The sequence below is a fragment of the Protopterus annectens genome, chromosome 2.part1 (genome assembly GCF_019279795.1).
Source record: "Protopterus annectens isolate FY-2018-M chromosome 2.part1, PAN1.0, whole genome shotgun sequence".
Taxonomy (NCBI): domain Eukaryota; kingdom Metazoa; phylum Chordata; order Ceratodontiformes; family Protopteridae; genus Protopterus; species Protopterus annectens.
The window spans coordinates 86,620,399-86,638,228 of record NC_056729.1 but is presented as its reverse complement, the minus strand read 5'-3'; the positions used below and the strand labels follow the sequence as shown (position 1 = coordinate 86,638,228).

The 17,830-nt window shown below is 40.2% G+C and overlaps 1 protein-coding gene across 1 annotated transcript in view; it reads right to left on the bottom strand.

The window, feature by feature from the left end:
• Positions 1–17,830, bottom strand: part of LRBA (LPS responsive beige-like anchor protein) — a 4,045,850-nt gene that overhangs the window by 108,873 nt on the left and 3,919,147 nt on the right. The window contains exon 53 of the mRNA XM_044063433.1: positions 4,660–4,761. Coding sequence (XP_043919368.1) covers positions 4,660–4,761 — 102 coding nt within the window. The remainder of the gene's footprint in view (positions 1–4,659; positions 4,762–17,830) is intronic.

The window sequence follows — 17,830 nt, the reverse complement described above, 5'->3', positions numbered from 1 at the left end:
AGTGTCTAACCTACCAAGCCCTTAAGGCGTAACACTCATAAACCAAACTTTGTTATTGGAGACTCCATAGTGAGACATGCTGATCCTCCCATTCACCAGATTATATAAGGAGAAAGATGCCAGGATTCGTTAGACCATGCATTCACTCAGGTCTCTCGGCAACAACTATCATTATGACTCTGTCATAGCTCATGTTGGAGTGAATGACCCGAGATGTACCTCACTGGACTATATGAAGAGAGACATGATTGAGCTCTGTGAGTATGTGTCCCAGGCAGGTATATCCCTAGCCTTGAGCAACATATTACCCTCACCAAGAATGACGCCACAGTATAAACAAAAAATGATAAATTTCAATAATTGGCTTAGTTTTTGGTGTCATTCAAAGGGGATCTAGTTTCTGTCAGCCTGAGATGACATGATCAACAAACCTTGCTGCTTTGCCAGAGACATGTTGCACCTGGCACCACTAGGCTTTTGGCTGCTGCCAAATGCTCTTGCCTCCCCCATAGTGCCTTTTTTAGGCAAGGTCTCAAAAACAAGTGCTGATGTGAAAACTGCCAATCATAACAAAATAAGGGTTATGCTGCTAAACTGTAGGAGGTTAAACCAGAAAATGCACACCCTGGAAGCATTCCAGTCACTGCAGGATGTAGATGTCTGTGCAGTCAAAGAAACCTGGTTCAAGGCCTCAGAGAGTACCCCGGCCTTTCAAGGCTACAATGCCTTCCACACCTTCAGATGGCAAAATGAACGTGTGAGAACCAAAGGAGGCAGTGTTTATATCTACATTATAGATAAAGTCACCTCCGGACTAGTTAGATAGAACTCCATGGAGTTACTCCAAGTTCAGATTACTGTGGGTAAAACCCCCATTCAAGTCAAAACTAGTTATAGATTCCACAGATCATGATGTGCACAAGGCCTATTTGACCAAACTGGAGTCAATCTAAATATTGCCAAACACTCTGGTCATGAGGGATTTCAATTATCCACCATCAACAGAGAAATCTACTCTAGCCTAACTCACAAGTACAAAAGTTCATTGACTTTGTTAACTCAAATTACCTAGAACAAATTGTTCAAACCCAACAAAAAGAACAAACATACTAGATCTGGTTTTCAGTAACATGACAAATAGATGCACCACCACAACTTTCGGACCTTCATTAATTAAATCTGACCTCAAATCAGTCACATCTGAACTGGCACTAACACTAGAACTCAGAAAGAGTGAAATCAGACTGAAACACTTCACCAAGGCAAACTATATCCTCCTAGGGGAAGGTATAAATGATTTCCAAGTCCCACCCCCAGCTAGAAGTGGTAACTACACCGAAGCTTACACTAAAGCCCTGTGCAATCACTTGTATAAGTATACAGACTTGGCTGTTCCACAGAGAACCAAAGCCAGACCCTCAAGTAAAAACAAGCCACCCTGGTAGACATCCAGCATCAACAAACATTATAAACACCACAAAAAACTGCTAAGAAAACTAAGGCAAGGCCCCAAAACTGGAAAAGCACCCTCCTCAGCAGGAAAATAAGGTAACATGTCAAATCCTACAAAGGAACTTGGAGAAAAACTTAGAAATCACAGACAAGGATAACCATAAGGTCTTTTACTTCTACGTACACAGACTAAATGATAGGACCCAAGCATGTGCCAAACTAGTGACTAACGGTATCACACACACACACACTGATCCAGCAGAGATAGCAAACATGCTGGCAGACAATTTGGCAACATTTTCACTCCCTTACCTCTTCTAAACTTATCACAAACCCCCCTACAATCCAAACAGCAGGCCATTTAATTAGTGTCTAAGCAAAAAAAAGCACAGCCCCCTATGGAACCACACTGCATCCTAGGCTGTAAAACTAAAACATGAAAAATCATCACCACTAAGTACCCTATTCAATTGCAGCCTAACCACAGCTATGTTCCTGTGGAATGGAGAACAGCAACAGTTACTTCCTACCACAAAGGTGGCTTTGCAAAAGACACACGGAATTATAGACCCATATGTCTGACCAGCCTCACCTGTAAGGCCATGGAACGTATCATCATCGACCTCATAAATAAAGACATAGGCGACCTCCAAACCCTGGATCCGACCCAATACAGCTTCATCTAGGGCAGATCCTGCCTGTTAAACCTGGGGGATTTCTTTGAAAATGTGACCAGGGCCACTGACGAAGGCAAATCTGTGCACACAGCAGATCTAAACTTGGCCAAGGCCTTCGATATAATCCCACACTCAGGCATTACCAATAAACTTAGAAAACTAAATTAAAACCCCTTTGTTGTAAGATGGGTCGCCAACTGGCTCACAAACCGGTCACACACTATCAAAGTGGGTGACGCCACATCAACCAGCAGACCTGTCACCAGCGGGGTGCCACAAGGGTCAGTGCTGGGCCCTCTACTGTTTGGTACATACTTCTCAGAAGTTCAGGCCAAAACTAAGGGGCTGTGGCTGACCAGGTTTGCAGATGACTGCAAACTATGTGCAATTACCGAATCTCCAAATTATGTCAGTGTACTTTAGGAGTGTCTTAGTCACAGTCTCAAACTAAACGCAAAGAAATGCACCATCATTCCCTTTGGTAAAATCAATGTCCTTTCACACTATCAAATTAACAATACACTATGTACCTATGAAGTGGTAAGGGATCTAGGATCCCAAGTAGACTGCGACCTTAACTTTGACCACCGTGCGTCTACTGTAAGGAAGGCTTTCTGTGTAGCACACTTGATTATCAAAGGCATTGCCTCTAGAGCAAAGGAGGTTATAACCCCTCTATACTTGTCACTAAACAAGCCCATAATTGAGTATAACGCCCCTTTTTGGCATGTACCGGACAAAGCACCTGCAGCAACTTTAAAGACCTCAGAAGTTTCTAACAAAGATCAAGGAACTCCAGCACATGCCTGACACAGACCAACTAAATTCCCTGTCACTATACTCAGTATCATACAGACTTCTAAGAGGAGACTTGTACCTGGCTTACAGAGCAATCTCTGACCCAAACCCAATGAATCTGCTGCACATCCGTAAATCAAATGAGACTAGAACCACCCGTTCCAAGTACCTAACTATGGCCTGCGACGTGAATAGGACATGCCGGAGGGACAAATTTGTCTCCCAGTGACTGCCGCTTCTTTGGAACAGGCTGCCAATTCTTGTGAAGCACAACATATCTCTATGACGCTGTTCAAAGGGAACCTGGATAAGACACTGTAAATTCATACCAGGGATAGCACCCACAGCCATTACTAAATACATTCCTGGTTACTGACTAGAGTATCTGTGGTATTACACTGGGATGAAACAGGCATGAAATGACCTCCAAGTTGATATCCTAGTAACCGCCTTTGATCCTATAAATACCACAAAACTTAACTCTTTTTGAATTAATACACACAGGTGGTAAAAGTACAAAACTACTCTGATTCATGAGCTGGAAGTCAGTGTCAATGAAAGCACATCTATCCAGATATTCTGCTAAAATGATACACATGGTGTAATGCAACTTTTAAGCTTATTTTTTTCCACTGACTACAGTATAGTACAAATGATGCAGTCAAATACTGACTAGATTTACTTATTTTTACTGTTTCACTATTTGTTTATATTATTTTTATGTGGTTCATTTTTAGCTTAGTCATAAGCACAAACTAAATTTGTACATCAAGAATAGGTTTACACTGCCTTATTATGTTTACCACATTTATTGCAACACTTAAGTACTGGTGAAAAGCACACATCCATCTAACTAAAACAAAGAAAAGAATGAAAAGTGCATTTCTGTTAGAGCCATCCTCCAGTTTCTAAAACAGGCTTTTATGCAGCTTGGCAAGGATTCTTACTACAGTGACAAAATGTAAAAAAATGAAACTTGGGGCAACCCAACAACATAGCACAACATAGATTGTCTTTATTACAAATGCCTGTCACTGTAAAAGTGAATTACTGTGACTCAGACCTGCCCCTACCATAATGCACCTCAGCCCTAAAATGAAACTGCATATTTGTTCATCAATTCAGTGTGGGAAGTGCGACTCCACTGCAAAGAATGAAACACATACTCACTGCATTAACTATTATGAGTTATAAACTCAAGCTGATGAGTTAAAATTATCAGCAGGGGGATGAACACGTGATAACTCTCCAGCTTCAAGAAGCCCTTTGAGGTTAGCCTTTTGCATACACTATCAATTTATTAACTCAAAAAAGTTTAAATCACAGCTATTACTGGGAATATGACTACAAAGCAACAGAAAACAAGCTGTAGCACAGAATCAGAATGTCTGATCTCTGGTTAAGTGTTTATTTACCCCTTTTATCCCTTCAGTATTAATTAGAAGACATGAAATTTGTTTCATCAGATTCACAGTGGGCAGTACAAGAGAAGTGCAAAGGATTATCTGATATTTTGCAGTGAAATTCATAAAATAATGAGCAACATTTCCATATTGCATGCGGTATGGTACTTCAAAGTGAGAGCACACAGTTTTTTAGCACTTCACAGCCTGTTTTTAGTCATCACTGAGGTGCTCAGGGCAAACTGTTGGAAAGGGAAAAATATAAGTGAACATATTATAGTAATGTTGCACAATGAACGTCATGAAAATAGTCTGCTCTGCAGTCTTACCTTTGGAACCACTGATGACAAGACCAAGCTCAGCGCACACTGCAGCACAGGTAATCTCACAGTCATGGCCTGTCAAGATAGCACGAGGTGTGGCAAATTCACCTGAAAAAGCAGCAAATAATCACTTTTTATCTACATTCATTATTCAGTAACACAGATATGTTTTATTTACACCACTAAACAAAATATTTCTCATCAACATAGTTTGTTAAAATGTACCCCCAGCAACAATGTCAATCAGAAACGTGTTTTATATATATATATATATATATATATATATATATATATATATACATATATATACATATATATATACACATATATATATATATATATATATATATATGGGTCTAGGACATTTCACTGAATGCACATTTCATTGAAAGTCAACTTAGTGTGCACTTTTCACTGAAAGCTCAATTCACTGAAAACAATTCACTGAAAGTTATACATGGCCTTTTCCCCACTGTAGTGCGACCCTGGAGTTAGTATATATAGTAAGGGGGGGGGGGGGCACCGCCCCCCACATATTTTAAATATTTTCAACTATATGCATGGATACTTGCAATTCCAATATATTACTCTTTTCCAAACATAAATTATACTTATAATATGTGGGGGCGGACCCCCCTTACTATATATAGTAACTCCAGGTCGCACTACAGTGGGGAAAAGGCCATATATAACTTTCAGTGAATTGTGCTATCAGTCATTTGAGTTTCAGTGAAATGTCCTAAACATATATATATATATGTATACACACACACACATACACACACACACATACCCACACACGCATATATATATATATATATATATATATATATATATATATATATATATATATATATATATATATACACACGTGTATATATAAACATATACGCACACACACACACACACACACACACACACACACACACACACACACACACACACACACAATTCTAACCAGAATTTGAAAATAAGAAACTAGCACATCCACGAGAGCCTTAGAAGAAATGCACATGTGCACATTTGGTAAGCAAAGGCTGAAACAGCCCTTGCTCTTACACCTAAGTTATGAGGCTGCATCATCTAGGTTAAACAAGCTGCAGTATTTCAGCTCTTTGTAACACTTTCATCCAAACCTACACTCAGCAATTTTATATGGAAAATTTTAAATGCAGGGACATGAATGTTTCCCATCATGAAAATTTGACTGCATTCATTCACTACATGATAAATGACGTATCCTTTCAGTGATCTGGGTACCAGGAGCCTAATGGGACAAGCAATGGCATAAGTCAAAGATCCAGTCCTTCTGTGCCATCTTCATTTTTTATTTATTTATCCTGTGTTGACGTGTTTGGCTCTGCCATGCTAGTATACTCTATTCATGGGGAAGCAAAGGTGGTATTTACACTACAAAGGAAAATTTGCTCAGGGCCTTGGGGAACTTTCCCTACTCTTTTCGATAGATTGAGCTATCACCAACTCAAGCAGATAAGACCCCAGTTTAACATCTCATCCAAAGAATGGTATAAACTATTACCTCCTAAACAATATGGCTTCTGAGCAGCCCACAATCGATTAACTGCATTCCTGGCAATAACCAATCAAACGTTCCTTGACATAGATAAAGGTCTCCATACAGGGGATATCTTTGATTTTGTTGAACACTCAGTCCTTACTATGTGCTAGAAAAATGGTATAGGTCCTGACATCAACAAAAAACAATTAACTTATCAATCATCATTTCACAGTCAAAGTTGGCTATCTGTACCTGTTAACACCTCCCTACTCAATTGTGTCTAGGTCCATTACTATTTTTCTATCATCTTTAAAAAATACCTATACATGTGCCATCTCCCCTTTTTACTTTGTGCTTTTAATCTGGTAAAATTCCACTCTAATACCTCTCCCTCGCCTCTGCAAAAACAACTTCAAATTTACTTCTACTCTTTCATTAACAAACAAAAGCCTTCTTTATTCATACAAAACAAAATCTATGCCCTTTAGTACTAAGCAAAAGCTGTCTAAACTCCACAGCCCTCTGCAAATCATGGATTTCAACAACTTACCCATCAAAAATGTATTTTTTTAAAACACCTACCCATCTGGCTTAACACAACTCTTAACTTTCACATTCACCAGGAAAACACCATAAAATGATGCATCTGTTACTACAGTCCAGGCAAATTTCCCAATTTCTCTCCACTGGATCATGGCCTGTCCCTGATATCTGCAAGCCTCCAACAGAAACAGTAGAGTCATCCAGAACATTTCCTATGACCATCTCTCTCTCCCAGACAAGAATATCACTGCAAACCAACTGAAAAAGTCAAATGTCCCCAAGTAAATCATCACTGCTTACTTGGCTCCCAGTTATATTCAGATTCCTACAAGCGAAAACAGCTTTTCTTTCTCTTAGCTAATCTCACTTTGGAAATTTACTTCTATATTCTTAGGCATAAACCCCAAACTGGTTCGCTGCCACAGATCCCCAATACCAGGCTTCGTCATACTAACCATACTTTCTATACTCTTGGTCCTGCACTCTTGGAACCACCTCCTCCCTAGATCAATAGCATTTCCACTTATTTTAATTTCCACAGCCAACTAAAAGCATTTAATTGTAAACAAGACCAATGTACCTTACACTTGTTGCTGGCCAAAAGACAGAGGAACAACCCCCCCCCCCCCCACCAAGGTAAGCAGGAGCAACCTAACACTAATGAGCTTCAATCCTTCTGTCTTTCATTCTCACAAGCTGACAAGCAGCAGTACTCTCCAGTCATCTCTCACCCTAATACCACCTTCCCCCTTCTTACCAGCCTTGAAAATATATTGATAGTCTCTACATCATAACTTATTCTACAAATTGTTTCCTTTACCTCATACTGATGTATATTCTAAAAGTGTACACTTTCTTCACCTCACTGTATTCACTTTTCCCTTTAATGGTATTGTATTACAGTCCTACATTTTTCATTTTAACTATTTTCTGTGTTTCCACAGGCTGAAAATGAAACTGATCTACTATGATCAAATTCAAATAAAAAAAAAAATAAAACTCCAGGTCATCGAAAGTTTGGTAGTATATGCATTGGAGCAGCAGGGGTGAGAAGGAGGTAATGGTGGCCTGCTACTGTTATGGTTGGAAGTAAAATGATGACGTTTACTACTTCAGATAAGAAATTAACGGACTGGGAAATTCCTCTTTCCGTATGTCTCCAGTTATACAAAACAATGAGACAATGAACTCTTCAAACTTAATGTATCAAATACAAAAAGAGATACTCTACTGTGAGTATATTGTCTCTGGGGGAGCAACATCACTACACTAGGTATCCCAAATGCCTTAACAAAATCAGTTGACCAACTAGGGTGGGGGAAACAGGAAGATTGTCCTGGGTGCTGTCTTGTCCAGGGCACAATTTGATGACAAAAATAAAACAGATATATATAGTTTTTCAAATACTTTTTTTCCTTTAAGGAAATGGCAAGACGTACGTCCTAAATAGACATCCGAGAACCTCCTGTGTGCCTCCCATACCCACTTACATCATCTTGCTTGGGTACTGTTCCAAAAGGCCTGTGATTGGTTGTACAGGTAATGTGTGTGTTGCAGGCTGGTATGAGTCTAGCACTGAGCAGCATTTTACCTTCTCCAAGGATGATGCCACAATACAAACAAAAGATAATTGACTTTAATAATTGGCTTAGTTTCTGGTGTCATTCTAAGGGGATGCAATACTTGTCAGCATGGAAGGAGATGGTCAACACACCATGCTGCTTTGCCAGGGATGGTCTGCAGCTCTCCTCTCTTGGCTTGCAAATATTAGCTAAGACACCATTTTCCCCATAGTGCTTTTTTTTAGGCAATGCCAAACTGAAAGTACTTAAGACACAGCAAATCAAAACCAAGAAAATCAAAAGGTATTACTGCTCAATGCTAGGAGTTTAAACAAACAATTCCACTCCCTACTAGCACTCTTCACCATAGAGAATGCTGACGGCTGTGTGGTCACTGAGACATGGTTTAAAGCCAAACAGAGCACACAGACAGTGCAAGGTTATAATGCCTTCCACACATTTAGACCAGCTACTATGCAGACAGGGACTAAAAGTGGAGGTGTCTTGATTTGCATTGAAAATAAATATATCTCAAGGTCAAACAAGACAATACAATTGAGCTGCTCCATGTTCAAATCACCACAGGCAAAATCCAACACCATTTCCTTTCAAGTTATAGGTCTCTCTCTATGATCCAGGAAACCCAAACCATGTATTTAAACTTATTGGAAACACTCATCATCTGACCCATCATTCGTGGATGACGTTAGTTACCCCACTATTAACTGGGAATCCTATACAGGCACAGAGATTCCTGGATTTTGTAAACATAAACTGCATAGACCAGACTGTCAATATCCCAATCAGGAGTGCAACCATACTGGATCTGGTCCTCACTAATATAAGAGAGTGCTGCACATCCCCTAATCTAATGTCTTCCCTAGTATGGTTAGACCACAAAATGGTCTCATTTGAAGTAAAAATAAAACTTGAACCCCCAGCTAAACTTGGAATATTCATAAACTACTACTCTAAGGCTAACTTCCTGCTATTAAGTGATTACCTGGCAAAATTTCAAGCTCCCATAAAACCTGAGAACACTGCTGCCTATGCAGAATTGTTCACAGAAACCCTACATAAACATTTTAATAGAGGCAGCTGTTCCCACCAGGAAGAAGTACAAAACTAACGCAAAAAACAAGCCACCCTAGTGGAATTACAAAATCAATAGGCTGTATAACAGAAGGAAGAAAATCATGGCAAAAATTAGGAGGTGCAGCACCCAGCAAGATAAAAGCACTATCATCAAGCTAAACAAACTCAGAGGGCAACTAAAGTCTAACAAAGCCAAATTTGAGGTAAATTCAGCCTCCCAGGCCAAGGACAACCACAAGACATTCTTTAGCTATGTCTGCAACCTCAAAGGTAATTCACAATTGTGTGCAGAGCTCATTGTAAATGCTGCCATCTATACTTAGCCAGCAAACTTACTGACCAATAAATTAATCTCCAACTTTACCCCTTCTCTTCCCTTATGAAATAGCATCAAATATAACCCCCCCCACTATCAATAGGGAACAGGTCCTTAATGCTCTCTCTAAGGCCAAGAACACTACATCAATGGGCCCAGACAGTATCCCAAGGTGCCTTCTAAATAGCATGAAACATGACCTATGAAGCCATCTGGAATTGCTATTTAATTGTAGCCTCCAAACAGATTTTATGCCTCATGAACGGAGAACAGTCATCCCTCTGCACAAAGGTGGGCCATCTACGGACTCTACAAACTACAGTCTCACTAGCCTTACAAGTAAAGCCAGAGAAAGAATGATCACAGAAATGATAGATAGTGATACAGTAAAGCTCCAGACACTGAATCCAACTCAGTATGTTTTTGTTAAGGGCAGGTCATGCCTACACAACCTGGTTGATGTCTTTGAGAAGGTCACCAAAACAATGGATGAGGGTAAAATGGTTAACACTGCCTACCTTGACCTGGCCAAGGCATTTGACACAATATCCCACTCAAGCATTGTTGACAAACTCAAGAAGTTATGTACAAATGCATATGTCGTCCGGTGAACAGCCAACTGGCTTGCAAACAGGACCCAGGAAGTTAGAATTGGAGAGTCCACCTTTACAAAAATGCCACTCAAGTGGAATCTCTCAGGGAATGGTCCTTGGGCTGCTTCTTTTTGGCATTTATTTCATTGAAGTCAGGGCCAAAGTCAGTGGTCTCTGGCTGACTAAACTTACAGATGACTGTAAATTAGGAGCAGTCATTGAATCCCACACTAACACAAATATTGTCCAGGAAGGGCTGACAGAGACAAACAACTGGTGTCAGAGCAATGGACTAAAAGTAAATGCCAAGAAATGCATACTACTATCCTTCAGGAAGTCATCCACACCTGGTTACTATCATATTGACAACACACCCATTAGAGGTGACCAGCAGTCAGGGACTTGGGGACACACAGACAGACATCTAGCCTTTGACTATCAAGTGTCTACAGTAGTGAGGAAATCATTCTATGATGTACAACTTACAAACAAAGTTATGGCATTTAGGTCCAAGGAAGTCATTGTTCTACTGTATTTGGCATTCATCAGACCTTTCATTGAGTACAATCCCCCCTTTGGTATGTACCTAAATAGGCATATCCAACAACTGGAATGTCCACAGAGATTCCTCACTGAAAGAATACACGGCGTAAGAAAACTGTCCTATGCAGACTGCCTCAAAGCTCTAACCCTGTTTTCTGTTTCCTACAGGCTTTTGAAGGGAGATCTATGCCTGGCATCCAGGGCATTGTCAGACACTACTCTGATGGACCACCTGCATACCACAAAACAAAAAGCACTAGAATTACCCATTCTAAAGACTTAAACCTTGCCTGTGAAATAGACAGGACCTGCTGGAGAGACTGGTATGTATCCCAGAGACTACTCACTCTCTGGAAAAGGCTCCCCCATCCATTTTAAGCAGAGTTCCTCCCTAACCCAATTCAAGTATAGCTTGGAAAATTGGACAGGGAACAGGAAAATTCATCCCTGGTTTGGCACCTATGTCTCTAATGGACACAGGCAACCTATAAATGCTTCATCTCCCAGGCCTCTATTTGTAAATCTTTCATCTCCCAAGCCTCTGCTTACAATTACCAAGGGTACCAGCACTTGTCAGAGATTTGGGATGCATGGCTAGGCTTAAAAAGGCTCTTGTTGTTGTTAGCCTAGTAAACACCTTATGGACCTATTTCACTGGAGCCCACAGTGAGCTGAGAGATGTAATATTTTCCATAATCTAAATCACTTGCTGTGGGTGCATCCAGTGTATGGGAAAAGGTACTAAGAGGGAAAAATCTCTTAAAGTATGATTATTTACTAGTATGCTTCTTGTGTACACTTGGACAAATATCTGAAGGGGTCAGTTTGAGTGGAGGAATATTTCATTTGGTGCTTGTGCAAACTTGGATAGACTGATGAAGGGGTTGTTGGGGTACACACATTTCATTTTGGTGCTTGTGCATATTTGGACAGACTGATGAAGGGGTAAGTTGGGGGGAAACATTTTATTTTGGCACTTGTGCATACTTGGATAGACTGCTGAAGTTGTTAGGTGAAATATTTCATTTTGGTGGTTGTGTATACTTGAACAGATTGTTGAAAGGGTTGCCGAGGGAATTGTTCCATTTTGGTGCATGTGCACACTTGGACAAACTGCTGAAGGAGTCTTTGGGGGAAATGTTTCATTTTGGTACTTGTACAAACTTGGACAGACTGCTGAAGGGGTCATGGGGGACAAGTTTCATTTTGGTGCTTCTGCATACTTGGACAGACTGCTGAAGGCGTCAGAGTGAAATATTTCATTTTGGTGCTGGTGCATACTTAAGATTGTTGAAAGAGTCGTTGGGGGAAATGCTCCATTTTGGTGCTTGTGCATACATGGACAGACTGCTGAAGGGGTTGTTGGGACATGTGCATACTTGACAAACTGCTGCAGGGGTCGTTGGGGGAAATGAATACCACAAATGTTATGAAGCAAAAATCTGGACAGTTGAGAGGTATGACTCGGGGGCCGGGGCTAAGTATTCAGCACATGTTGCTTAATACTCTGAAAGTCCATTTGTTGCCTAACTGAACTAAGGAGAAATAAATCAATCAAAAACAGGGCTTCACTGTACTCTGCATTCTTAAGCTTCTTGAGGTCTCCATTAGAGTACCTTGAAATAATCACGATTACTGCAAATCTGCAGAATAACAAACTGCTTCCCAAATAATTATACTGTATGTCTGAGTCAGAGATTTGTGCAGGGCTTTAGACACCTCTCTTCTTTTGGTGTTTAAGCAGCTGAAGAGTTTCATAAAACAGGATAAGTATGTGTAAATCAGTATATAGACAGCTATTGGATTTGATATTTAGGTTATTACTGTGTTTTTACAAAATGTGTGTTAAAATTAAAATTAAGCTAATTTTGTGCAGTAACAAAAGTCGTGTGTATGTGTGTTAAGTTCATATGTTAATACTAGGCCATGGACCATTTTAAGCCTAGTCAAATTTCCCATCCCAAAGGTAAGACTCAAACCCTGCACCCTGTGCAAATGAGATAAACCTAGTATGATTCATACTGTCAGAATTTAATCTAAGGGACTATTTGTTTTCTGTTTTTTCAATAACTTTTGATTTATTCTGTGGATTACTTGCTTACACTTTGTATTTAACTTTGTTATGTATAGGGGTCATTTTATAACTGAAATAAAGCACTTGGAGGTACAGCTCAAATTGCCTAGTATAGCACACCCCTGTTGCTAAACAATATGCACACTCAGTGCAAGTGTTCAGTATCCTATTATGCCACTGGGGCATGCTGTTAGCAGACAACAAACCACACATTGCTGTGTATGTAGATGATCCAGCGGTCAATGAACTAGCACTAACTATTAAAACATTGTGTTACATGGTACTGCCAATATGATTTAAACTTCAGGTACATATGGTGTGGCAATGCACACTATATGTTTTTGTGCAGTACACACCAATATATATAATGCTGAAGGGTCAGAATGTATAATTTAGTGGCTTTTCCCTTGTGTCATAACTTTTCTATATTTGCCACAGCTGCAGTTAGTTATGTTTTTGTGTTGCAGTCCATACTTACTGAGCTCTTAATAGTGTAATTTGTTATGCTGCTGTTGGCATTTGTGCTGTATTTGCAGAGAGATGTATACTATGTTGAATTCTGCTTTATATTTATTAGCCGAGTGGTACCCTTTAATTGCAATGCTGTGTTGTGTTTGGTTATGCAGCACCTGGCAGATAAATGATTAACTCTGAAAATTCATTAAACTTTTAATAAAACTTTCTGTTTGGACATGCTTTTGAGCATCTTGGTCACTTTCGTTTTTATGAAAAGTTATCAGGGCATACTTTTTATCACCCCTGTTAAAAAAAAACGTTGCAAATGAGGGTCTTGCCCTCACCTGTAAATGGCCTAGCTACCACTCTTAACAGAATAATGCCCCTACTACTTTAAATTTATAGATGTTGAACTTGTAACTTATAAATGGGAAGGCTTTATTAGTTTCAGTTATTAGTTGACACTGGATTGAGCATAAGTCAATGCTTAGATGGGTTGTGAGAAGTGATAATTAGCCGTTCCTATGGCAATGGAAATTTAAAATGGGTCCTTTAAACCCATATAAATGTTTACAACTAACAATGCTAGATTAACTGCAAATGCATTTATTAGGTGCATAGGTGGTTACTGGGCTATTGACTCAAAGGTCTTTATAAGCCTAGCTGTGTGTACCCAATATAATACTAGAGACACCCAATACAGAGGATCTTGCCTAAACTCAAGAACTTAGTTACCAACGACTTTCCATACCTAAGAGAGTCATATGTGAAATCCCCAGCAGAAATTTACAGATTTCCATCCAGTCATCAAGGCTACACTTAAACAAGGTCATAAAGGGGCCTTTTGTTTGATGTGAACTAGTAGCTTATTCCAGAGGAGTGGCAACCTCTGAGAGGCATCTGTCTTTTGAACAGGCCCTATGTATGTCGCAGGCCAGGTTAAGGTCCCTGGAGCAGGTGACCCTTTTCACATTTCTCACATTTGACTTGCAGATGTGCTTTTCCATTAGGTTTGGATCTGAGATTGTATGCTACTGAGTACACTGACAGTGACTTCAGTCTGTCAATGTATGACATGCTGGAGATCATGAATTTTCTTGGTTAGAAATCTCAGAAGTCTCTTAAGTTGCTGCAGGTGCCTGGTAAGGTACACACTAAAGGCAGCACTGTACTCAATTATTGGCCTGATAAGGATCAAGTACAGAGGTGTTATGACCTCTCACTCTTGAGGCAATGCCTTTGCTAATGAGGTGTACAACTTAGAACACCTTCCTTACCATACAAGACACTTGGTAGTCAAAGTTTAGGCTACAGTCAACTTGCGTTCCCAAGTCTCTCACTATTGAGTTGTTACTTAGGGTATTATTATTTATACGATAGTCTGCAGGGATGTCATTTTTACTGAAGGGGGTGATAATGCATTTTTGTAGCACTGAGATGGAGTTCATGGCTTTGTCACCAATCACTGGTTTGTGTAAGTCCCTCTTGGAGTATACTGACATTGTTTGGGGATTCAATGATTACACTTGATTTACAGTAGTCAGCAAACTTAGTCAGCCATAGCCCCTCTGTTTTGGCCTGAAACTCTGAGAAGTATATTCCAAACAATAGGGGGGCCCCTGTGGAACCTCAATGGTGATAGGTCTGCCAGTTGAGGTAAAGTCCCCAACTTTCAATGAGATCTGTTGGTGAGCCAGTTAGCAACCCACCTGATGACATAAGGGTTAATTTTCAACTGGGAGAGTTTATCAATGATGCCCCAATGTGGGACTGTGTTGAAGGCCTTGGCCAGGTCATATTTTAGGCCATTTAAAATGCAACCCAGGATGCCATCCGGTCCCACAGAGGCTGTGATTTTGGCCTTGGAGAGAGCATAAATGACTTGCTCTTTGGAGATTATAAGGTGGGGGAGATGTAGAGAGAATGCTTTGTAGAATGTTTGGAGGGGACAGAGGGTCAAATTTTCACCAAATCTGTCAGTTAATAGGTTAGCTATTTTTGCAGGACCAGTGCGTGTGATGCCATCCACAGCTAGTTCAGCACACATCTGGGTCCTGCACCTTTTAAGCTACGGATACAGCTGAAGAATGCCTTATGGTTAATCCTCAGCTATGGTTGCTAATTTTTTTTCAAAGTTGCCCTTAGAAGATTTTACAAGTTGTCTTATTTGTTTTTTCAAGCAGAGGCGGGTGTTCTTCCAGCGCTGAGACCTCTCTTTTTTATTCTTAGACAGCAACATCTTCCTCTTGTTGTATAACTTATTAATGCCGGATGTCCACCAGGGAGGCTTGTTTTTTACTTAAGGATCTTGTTTTGATCCTATCAGGCGCAGCTGTGTCAATACATTTGTATAAGTGTTTGCACAGGGCATTTGTGTTTGCCTTAGTACAGATGTCAATGCCACCTGTGGCAACAGGAGCTTGGAAATTATTTATGCCATTCCTTTTGGAGGATATAATTAGCTTTGGTGTAATTTTTTTGCCTGATTTCACCCAAGAGGGGTTCAGGTGTTATAGCTACTTCAAACGTGACTGATTTGTGATCAGATTTAACCAGTGAGGGTCCTATACTTGGGGTGATGCAACAGTCACCCATGTTGGTGAGGACCAGGTCAAGAATATTTCAGCCCCTTGTGGGGTTGCATACTATTTGTTCCAGGGTATTAATGTTAAAGTCCAGTAACCTTTGTGCAAGCATGTTGGCATTCATGTAAGTTTCCCAGTCAATGGAGGAATAGTGAAAATCATCCACGACGAGAGTGTCTGATTGTAATTTTATTGACTCAAGTACGTCCAAAAAAACAAGATGGGTATCTTGGTTCACTGAAGTGGGCCTATAGCTAACGATGACTTGAAGGGGGGTATTTACCCATAGTTAGTTGAACATGGAGTTTTCTTGTCTAACCAGTCTAGATTGTATTTATCTTTGATGAATATAGATACTACTCCTCCTTTGGTTCTCACATGTTCATTTTGCGGTCTGAAAGTGTGGAAGGCATTGTAGCTTTGCAAGGCCGGGGTACTCTCTGTAGCCTTCAAGCAAGTTTCTGCGACTGCACAGTCGCCAACATCCACCAGGGAAGGAATGCTTCCAGAAGGTGCCTTTTCTGATTTAAACGCCTAGCATTTGGCAGCATAACCTTGAATTTATTTGAGTGAGTGATATTTTCACACTGGAAATGTTCTTGAGACCTTCCCTAAAAAAAGGCACTAAGGGGGAGTCAAGTATCTTAGCCAGTAACCGAAAGCTTAGCGTGACAGGTGAAGACCATCTTTGGCAAAGCAGCATGGTCTATCAACCATGTCATACCAGTCTGATAGAAACTGGATCCCCTTAGAAAGGCACTAGAAACTAAACCAGTTGTTGAAGTCAATTATTTTTTTGTTTACATTGTGGTATCATCCTAGGTGAGGGTAGAATGCTGCTCAAGGCTACAGACATACCTGCCTGGGACACATATTCAGAGACCACAATTATGTCTCTCTTCATTCAGTCCAGTGAGGTATGTTTCAAGTCATTCACACCAACATAAACTATGACGGAGTCATAACGGTACTTATTGAGAGACCTGAGTGCATGTGTGACCTGATGGATCCTGGCACCCAAAAGACAGCTGACCATAACCTTATCCTTGTCCAGTCTGGTGAGTGGGACATCTGTGTGTCTCGCAATGGAGTCGAGTCACATATGACTAAAAAAATTTTAGATGGGCTTTGCTTTAGGGACTTATTTGGTGAGGAACTGGTACTTGTGTTTTTGTGTGTACTGAGTGCTGTAGGTGCTGTTATTAGGCTTAGCATGTTTGTGTTTGGAAGATCTCTGGTGTTTAGGTAGGTTTCTGGTGAATACCTCCAAATATGATGGTTTGTGTGTTAAGTGCATGATTTGCATAGGAGACGCAGCATGTAAGCAAACTACCTTTTCAGCGTTACTGCTCTGTATGTGAGAGAGCAAGGATTCCAAATCCTAAATGTAGATGCATCTCACACAAATTGTACTTGGGTGATTTAGTAATACAGGGTTGTCAGTGTACATGAGGCAGTTGCTAACAAACAGAACCAGATTCAGCAGGTCTGAATCTAGTCTATGCTACAGCAGACAAGAGAAGCAACAAATCAGCAAGAGCAGTTTTAAAAAAAATCAACAATATAGCAAAAATACAGTTTAAAAGTGCAAAATACAGTATAAAATTGTAAACATGGTTAGCAAAATGCAACAGATTCCTTAAATTGCACTGTCTTGTAGGGGAATGACTAGAAGGAAACTTCTTACTGCACATGTTGCTGAGAATTAAAATAAACTGTAGCTGCAGTTAACAGCATAACAGACTGTCAGGTCTCCACCCTAGTGGGAAGCAGCTTCCACTCCAGTCTTCACTGGTTACATAATAGAAGGGGAGTGTCATGACTGGATAAAACAACAATCAGAAAGCATGAAAGTAGCACACTAAACTGCAACTTTAATACAGTACCCAGC